This window comes from Gobio gobio (assembly GCF_949357685.1).
Source record: "Gobio gobio genome assembly, chromosome: 22".
NCBI lineage: Eukaryota > Metazoa > Chordata > Actinopteri > Cypriniformes > Gobionidae > Gobio > Gobio gobio.
Window position 1 is genome coordinate 8,641,003 of NC_137118.1, and position 9,083 is coordinate 8,650,085.

The following is a 9,083-nucleotide window of genomic DNA, read 5'->3' on the forward strand; positions in this document are numbered from 1 at the left end:
AACGGTTTTCAATATTGCTAATAAGAAGAAATGCTTCTTGAGCATCAAATCAGCATATCAGAATGATTTCTGAAGGATCATGTGACTGAAGACTGAGTAATGATGCTGAAAATTCCGCTTTAACATCACAGGAATACATTTTAAAATATATTAAAGCAGTTGTTTTAAATTATAATAATATTTAATGTATATATAATGTTATTGTTTGTACTGAAAAACAGTCTTGGGTGAGCATTAGATTTCTTTAAAATAAAAAAAATCTTACCGACCCCACACTTTTGAAAGGTAGTGTACGTGCAAGTCATAAAGTTAAAAGGAGGAAGAAGAAAAACAGATGTGGTCTGAATGAGTTTCACGTGTACTTTGAAGGACACTTCTTAAAGCCATACACTTCTGGTGTATAATATGTACAGAGTTAGTAAGACGAAAGTGACCTCATACTTATATGTGGTACTGTATATCATGTATGAAAATAATTTCACTAGATGTACAAGCACAAAGTATTAGATGGTAAACAATATATTTTCTTGATTGTTACATGACGTTTGTTGAATGATGACTAGTAAATATCATCTGTACAGGAATGTCTGTGAGCTCTTATTCATTCAAATGTGTATTTTGGCCTGATCTAATTCAAACTCTGTTGACGAATATTGGACATTTGTCCTGTTCTGATCCCAGTAGTGTAACTTATCCAGTACATATATCTTGAGATACGAGTGTAGATGCCATACTTTCCCTCTTTGGCGCACTCTTCACCCCAGCTGACGATGCCCGTGAGAAACCATGTGTTCTGATAGCGGGTGGCATGGGGTCCTCCGCTGTCGCCCTGACAAGAATCCTTGCGGACTGTACTGTAACCGGCACAGAACATGAAGCGAGAGATGGCGTTGGTGCTGCTGCTTTTGCACTCCGTCCGGTCCACGTAGGGGAGCTCTACTTTCTGAAGTGTTTTGGATTCGATGCCCCCGTACAGTAGCCTTCCAAAGCCGCTCACCAGGGAGTTTTGTGCGTTCCTGAGCAGGTTCTCTGTGAAGTCTTTAGACCCCAGGCAGACGGGCAGGACGTAGTCAGAGAATTGAACGGGTCCCTTGAGCTTTAGCAGGGCAATGTCATGATTGTAAAGACTCTGTTTAGAGTTGTAACGTGGATGGATATGGTACTCCGCTATGCCGTGGCCACTCTCTTTTCCCTCCTTCTTTGAGATATCATGTTCCCCTAAAGAAATATAGCAACTCAATTCAGTCTCTTAAATTAAGTATTTAATTTAATTGAATGTATTATTGTTTTATTTATTTAATTACATTATATTTAACACACACACACACACACACGCACATATATATGTATTATATATATATATATATATATGAAATAAAACAATAATAAAATAATAATAATTGGGTTAATAAAACAAATAATATATAAACAGATAACATAAAAATGACAATACGTAGTAGTAGTAGTATTAATAAAAATAATGATTTAATGGCTTTACATTCCTATAACCAAATAGCAATAACCATGTGACAGTGTAGTTGGTCTCTCACCCAGTCTGATGAAGAAATATCCCTCCTTTCCTTCAACACAGTGGGCAGCTGTAATGACCCATTCTTCACTGAGAAGAGAGCCTCCACAAAATACATTCTTATTCACATTATCCATAAAAACCACCTGCCAGAGAGAAAAAGAGTAAATTTCCATCAAGATGGAACCACATTATATCCTCCATATAAGGTTCTGTTGTGTGGATTTTTCAACATAAACCAAAGATTATGACAGCCCTGATTCATAAGACAAGGAGCAATCTTATGACTCTCTTATTTACACACAAAATTAATCACTTAATTTACCTGCCAGGGAATCTCCCCTGGAGTTGCCTCATTGCCTCCTACAATGCGATGTTCATTGTTTGTTGCATTTTCGATAGTTGGTAGCGTGGGAAAGAAATCCCAGGAGGAGCTGTTGTCCAGTGTGGGTTGAAGTGTGCTAGTGCTGTTCACTTTGGGGGGATCTGTAGGACTGGACTCTGTCGTATTGTGTTCGGTTGTATTGACGTGATTGACAGAGTGATTTTGATTTCCATTCTCAGCACTGATAAGGGATCTTGAGTAAAGAGTTTCAGCAATTTTCTTTACAAGACGTCCACATGGGTATTGTCCTAAAGAAGCAAGTAGATGAATTAAGAGGTCTAATCAACAAACCAACCAAAGCATCTGCTAAAACTTGCAATCAAGTTCCATGAATGAAAATGGTATTCAAAATAAACTACTGCATAGGATGAAAGGTCAAATACTGCACAATATAAGAAAAGCTTTGAGCTTGAAATCATTGGCGGCCCGTTGGGCCCTAGGCGGATTCATGAAAATTGACAAGAAAGCACATAAAATGACGATTGCATTATTATGTGTATAAGTGCATATTAAGTGTAAAACATTCAACAAACATAAAATGTATTGTCATGTAAACATGTAAAATATTTAGACACACACTAAAAAAAAGACTTGTTTAAAAACAACCCAATTTGGGTTGTTTTTAGCCCAAGGGCTGGGTAAATATAAACACGTGTTTTGCTAATTTTACCCTGCAAATTAGGTTGAGTTAATACTATCTTATTATTATTTTATTTCATACATGAACTAGGATTTACAGATTAACTTAAATTCTCAAAACGTTTGTAAAATACTCCAGGCAACCACACAGCTTTAAAGAAATGAAGGGTAAATATGAAACTAAATAGATATACATGCATGAAACACAAATAAATAAAATAAATACTAATAATAAAAATATATGGGTACAGTTTGCTTAGATTTTTACTTTCAATTTCAGCAGTCAGAATGTACCTTTACTTTGAGCTTGCTTTTCTCTTCTTCCTTCTTCGGCCCCCATTAGATACAGTTTGGATATCATTTCTACCACAACTCTCAATCTCTCTATGATTATTTTGTTTAATTTAATTTAAAATAACATAGATGTGTTACGACTTGTTATTATGAGTAACTGCTGAGAATGAGGCAAAATCCAAATCAGTCAAGTCGCTATTACCATAGAGATTAGAATCATTGGGAACTAGGATATTTTTGACCACCTTTTATGCCATGCAAAATGCAGTAATACATTAACAAACATTAATAAAGAGTAAGCATGGACATTTTTCACGTTTCTATCAAATGCGAGCATTTTGGGGAGAAATGTGGTGAAATCTGTGTATATGAATACTGTGATAATTACAATACTCCAGTTCTCCCTATATATATATATATATATATATATATATATATATATATATATATATATATATATATATATATATATATATATATATATATATATATATATATATATATATCGTGGTCGGTATTATGCAAATTAGTGTGTAGTGCTACTGTGTATGTTTCTAATGCTTTAATTTATACTGTTGTTTTTAATGTATTATCGTTTTCAGTAATTTGGCATGCATGAATAATACAGAACAATCCTTTTTTATTTAATGTGGTGGGTAATTTATCCCTCACCGTTTTTGTGAATGGTTTCATGTTTAATGAGGTCCATGCGATGCCTTTTCGTCAACTACGTTGTGTATTCAGTTGCACAATCCTTGTACTCGTAAAACACATGCTTATGTAAAGGTTCGTGGCCGCGGGGCCCTCAGAGTTAACCTCCTGACCACCTGTCCTGCCTAGTAAACGGGCCGGTTCTGCTTGAAATACAGTGTATGTCCCAGTGACAATACAGTGGCTTAATGCAGATGCAAGTAATAAGTAGGAATAGATTCCAGTACCTGTAGGTTCACATGTCCTGTAGTCCAGAGCCAATCTGTAACCCTCTGCACAGTCACACACTGCTCCATAAATTGTACCCACAGTGCAGAAGTGCATGCAGCCTCCATTATTTACATTACACTGTTTTGCCATCTCTGCACCAGACCAACGTATGAAACACAAAATAAGGTTTTTAGCAGAGGAGGACCTTAAGAGTAACTAACACACACACACACACAAACACACACACACAAACACACACACACACACACACACACACACACACACACACACACACACACACACACACACACACACACACACACACACACACACACACACACACACACACACACACACACACACACACACACACACACACACACACACACACACACACACACACACACACACACACACACACACACACACACACTATATTGCCAAATGTTTTGGGATGCATGCCTTTACATGCACATGAATTTTAATGACATCCCATTCTTAATCCATAGGGTTAAATATAGAGTCGTCCCACCCTTTGCAGCTATAACAGCTTCAACTCTTCTGGGAAGGCTTTCCACAAGGTTTAGGAGTGTGTTTATGGGAATCTTTTTGTGAGGTCAGGCACTGATGTTGGACGAGAAGGCCTGTCTAGCAGTCTCAGCTCTAATTTATCCCGAAGGTGTTCTATCGGGTTGAGGTCAGGATTCTGTGCAGGACAGTCAAGTTCCTCCACACCAAATTCGCTCATCGATGTCTTTATGGACCTTGCTTTGTGCAGTTGGGAGCATGAAATTGTCCAAAATGTCTTGGTATACTGAGGCATTAAAGTCCCTGTAAAGGCAATTCTGAGATTTTTTTCTAAACACATTATAAATGTTAGAAATGCATTGCTGAAACAAATTACAAAGACTGTGAACTATGTAGTACTGAATTCAGAAGTTAGACCGTTAAACAGTTTTTCACCGTTGCTGTGTTCAGGATTTTCTGGGCGGGGCTAAAACGGTGGCTCGATGACGCGCTGGAGCCACCGAGCCTGGCTCCTCCCCTAACACGATCATAACTAGAGCACATTCGCATCAGTTTGCCCGCTCGATCGCGAGTTACTGTCAGTACTGTAAGTTACTATAGTCTACAACTTACAAAAAAGCTTACAAAACAAACACGATGATCAAGAAGAGGTGGATTAATTTTGTGAACAGCCATCTTGATGGAGAGCTGAGGATAACCACCGATGCCTGCCTCTGAGTCTGCAGTGACAATACACCGGATCGTTTTACAAACTTTCACCGGAGACAACTGGGATTCACTGATAATCCGCTGCAGAACCGACTATCACCCGCCCCGGCCTTAGTCCTCCCGTCCCGCCGGCATCTGGTGCGTCGTTATCATTGAGAGCATTCTCGATTTGAGAGCAGAGAATGCTGCTCATTTTTTCAAGTTTTTGATAAGCTATTTTATGTACTTGGCGGATTTTTAATTATTTAAATTTGGCTGGGTGGTTAATAACACATTTATCTGTGGTGTGAGAAACTCAGAACACATGTTTAGTTTTGACTTTACAGGGACTTTAAGAGTTCCTTTCACTGGAACTAAGGGGCCAAGCTCAACCCCTGAAAAACAACCCCACACCATAATCCCCCCTCCAACAAACTTTACACTTGGCACAATGCAATCGGACATGTACAGTTCTCCTTGCAACCGCTAAACCCAGACTCGTCCATCGGACTGCCAGAGAGAAAAAACGTGATTCGTCACTCCAGAGAACACACCTCCACTGCTCTAAAGTCCAGCGTTGGCGTGCTTTACCCCACTGCATCTGACGCTTTGCATTGCACTTGGTGATGTAAGGCTTGGATGCAGCTGCTCGGCCATGGAAACCCATTCCATGAAGCTCTTTACGCACTGTTCTTGAATAATGGCCACACGAAAGTTTGGAGGTCTGTAATCATTGACTCTGCATAAAGTTGGCAACTTCTACGCACTGTGTGCCTCAGCATACGCTGACCCCGTTCTGTGATTTTACAAAGCATAACACCGCCAGCTCTCCTTCTTCCCATAGTGCATCCTGGTGCCACGTGTTCCCCAGGTAAGCGACGCACACGCACCCGGCCATCCACGTGATGTAAAAGAAAAGGTGATTCATCAGACCAGGCCACCTTCTTCCATTGCTCCGTGGCCCAGTTCTGAAGCTCACATGCCCACTGTTGGAGCTTTCAGTGGTGGACATGGATCAGCAGCTATGCAGCCTATTACGCAACAAACTGTGATACACTGTGTATTCCGATACCTTTATATCAGAACCAGCATTAACTTCGTGAGCAATTTGAGCTACAGTAGCTCGTCTGTTTGATCGGACCACACAGGCCAGGCTGGCCAGCCTTTGCTCTCCACGTGCATTAATGAGCCTTGGCCGCCCATGACCCTGTCGCCAGTTCACCACTGTTCCCTCTTTTAACCACTTTTGATAGATACTGACCACTGCAGAACGGGAACACCCCACAAGAGCTGCAGTTTTGGAGATGCTCTGTCCCAGAAGTCTAGCCATCACTATTTGCCCCTTGCCGTGATCAAGAGATAATCATTGTTAATCACCGGCACACTTTACTACCAATATAATTCTTAACCAAATGTATCCTATATGAGATAAATCAGATATAGATAGGCCTACAATATTGTGTACAAAATAAACACAATATTACAAAATGCATTTGCACAAAACAAAAGGCTGCGCACGCAAACTTATAGTCATGATGAAGGCGTAACTCCAGCTGTAATTTTAGCTTGCTTCATTTTTCCTCCTGTGTTTTGCGGTTGAGCATGACCCTGCTTAATCTATACGTTTTATCGATTAAATGTATTATCGACAATGAATCGATCATTGATTAATCGTTAACATCCTTAATATATGTATGTGTATATATACACTATATAATTATGTGATCATCATCACAGATCTTACCTAACTCACAGTTCTTCCCACTAAAGCGGTGTTGACAAAAGCAGGTGTATGTATTCAGACCATCCTCACATTTCCCACCATTCTCACAGGGAGACGACTGACACTGGTCTCCATCTGAAAGAGGAGAAGCCATGATCATTATATTATCAATACATTCTGTTATGTTAATGTAATGTAAAATGAACACACACTGTGGACAAAATATAAAGGATAGAAAGATACAAAATAACTTCTACATAGCACATACATCAATATTTGTACTCACCCATATAAGTGATCCAGAATTTCCTCTGAAACAGAGTTTGGAACATTTTAAACTCACAAAGAGAGTCTTTAAAATGTTCTTGTGAGATAAATATGTGTTTATGCTACTCACGGTTTGCTCCTGGTCTTCAAAGACCTCTCTGGCCTCCTCTAGATTGCAGCGCTCTTCAATACATTCCCTTTCCAAGTTATCCTTCATCATCTCTTCCAATCTACCGGTGTTATAGCGTTTTTGTCTCTTCAGAAGAGACCCCGCCAGCTCCCTCGGCAGAAACACTGAAGCTACATACACAACAGAGACACACTGAGAAATCATAAATGCCAAGGTCTGTTTCTAGGACACAGATAAAGTAGTCTAAAAGCACTGAAGATTTGGCAAGAGAATATTGTTTTACTTTGAAAGGCTTTTTATGCTGAATTTGAACAGCTATTGAAGTCAGAGGCAATGACTTAATTTCAGTTCCACCATGATAAGAATGATTTTACAACTGATTTTTGGTTTTCTTTTGTTTTCTCACGACACAAAACATGAAAAGGCTTCTAGTGTTAACCAGTTTCTCTCTTTACTAACTCTAAGAGGTTATTGCACAAGGTTTTCACGTGTCAAAAGACTGCATGTTATACAAATGCTTTGACCATTAGAACATATTTTTTGGCACTATATTACATTGACCAGCTCAAACTGAGAATTTTGACAATTTAGTGATTCATATATAAATATAATACTTATTAAGACTAATACTTCTTAGAACTCATTTTCTAAGAAGAAAACGATATATAAGAAAACAAATATATATATATTTGAATTGTGTGTTAAATGGTTTCCAGGAACATACATAAACAAGATTAAAATAATGTTTACCTACCTTCAGATGTTAGCCAGGTCTCAAGCAGCACAGTACATATTAAAATAATGGGATAAATCTTCACCATTGTCTCTATGATGATTTCCTTGATGAAATCTTTCTCAGCAGTGTAAATACGTTCATGATCTACTCCAAAGTTGTTTGCACATTTCATTCAGTGGGTGTTTTTTTTCTGTCATGCACCTGCCATGTTTGTGGGTCATTTTCCCTGTTCTTTTTTTATTATACCATTCATACCTATAAAGCATTTTATAGTGTCATTAGAAAACAGCCAGTGTTTGAATAATGCATTGTCACACTTCAGACTTAGATAATATGTGGATTATACAATCCCTGTGGATGATTATGTTTATGGATATATCTATGTGTCTTTCATCTTTAGTCAGAAAACTCAGTTCAGACTTGGGACCCAGCAAATATTGACAAGACTTGGCTTACTACTAAAACATAGTCTGTATAGCATGTTTGTTTGTTTTCATTGAAAAGTGATTCATGGTGAATACGTTTCCCAGAAAACAGAACAGACACTACATTAATTTTTGTGTGACAGACAATATCTTGTGCTAAACATATTCATCTTTTTTTATGTAACAGGATGTGTGACTTCTCTGTTGCAGTCAAGCAGGAAGTTTAAACTACTACATAATTAATGCTGCTCTTGGATGAGTGCATTAAATGGGAATTGGGAATTACAACTAGTCAACTTTTCTTTGGCATCTTTAGAGATAATTCTAGATACTCAATAAAGATCTGTCTCGCTCAAACAATAGCCTATGTATTTTCGCACCCTATAGTTAGGCCTACCTTTACAGGCGAACTCGATTTCTCAGAAGAAAACGATTTAACAACAGGATGAAAATGAGACAGGATGCATTGTTCCTGAAAATCCAGTAATAATATACTTAGTTATTTAAGAAAATGAATTAATGAAAGAAATTAACTAGTATAGCCTACTTGGTAATGCCACATTTGGCCAAATTAAGCACGTAGGCTATAGCGTTTTGATAGCCAGCTAACGACTATAGGCCTACTTGTTGAAATAATATGTTTGTATATAATTGTATAACATATTTTCTTGGTTACATTTTCATGTACTGACCTGTAGCTACTCTTTAAACGAAACCAACATTTAAAATCAAAGAATGCGGTGAGTTCAGCTAATGAATGGTCTCTCTTCTTGAGTAAATCGTGATGTTTGTCAACTCAAGAGAGCATTCTGACTTTTGA

General features: G+C 38.1%; 1 protein-coding gene across 1 annotated transcript; it reads right to left on the reverse strand.

The window, feature by feature from the left end:
- Positions 1-336: 336 nt before the first annotated feature.
- LOC307118917 (coagulation factor X-like) lies at positions 337-9,053 on the reverse strand. Its single transcript, XM_079804781.1, has 10 exons — positions 8,956-9,053; positions 8,661-8,735; positions 7,857-8,093; positions 7,103-7,272; positions 6,992-7,016; positions 6,727-6,840; positions 3,785-3,919; positions 1,854-2,161; positions 1,551-1,674; positions 337-1,218 (listed from the first exon to the last, which is right to left on the reverse strand). Exons 3-10 carry the CDS (start codon positions 8,008-8,010, stop codon positions 629-631), a joined length of 1,620 nt encoding a protein of 539 aa, XP_079660907.1. The 5' UTR covers positions 8,011-8,093; positions 8,661-8,735; positions 8,956-9,053; the 3' UTR covers positions 337-628.
- Positions 9,054-9,083: the final 30 nt, after the last annotated feature.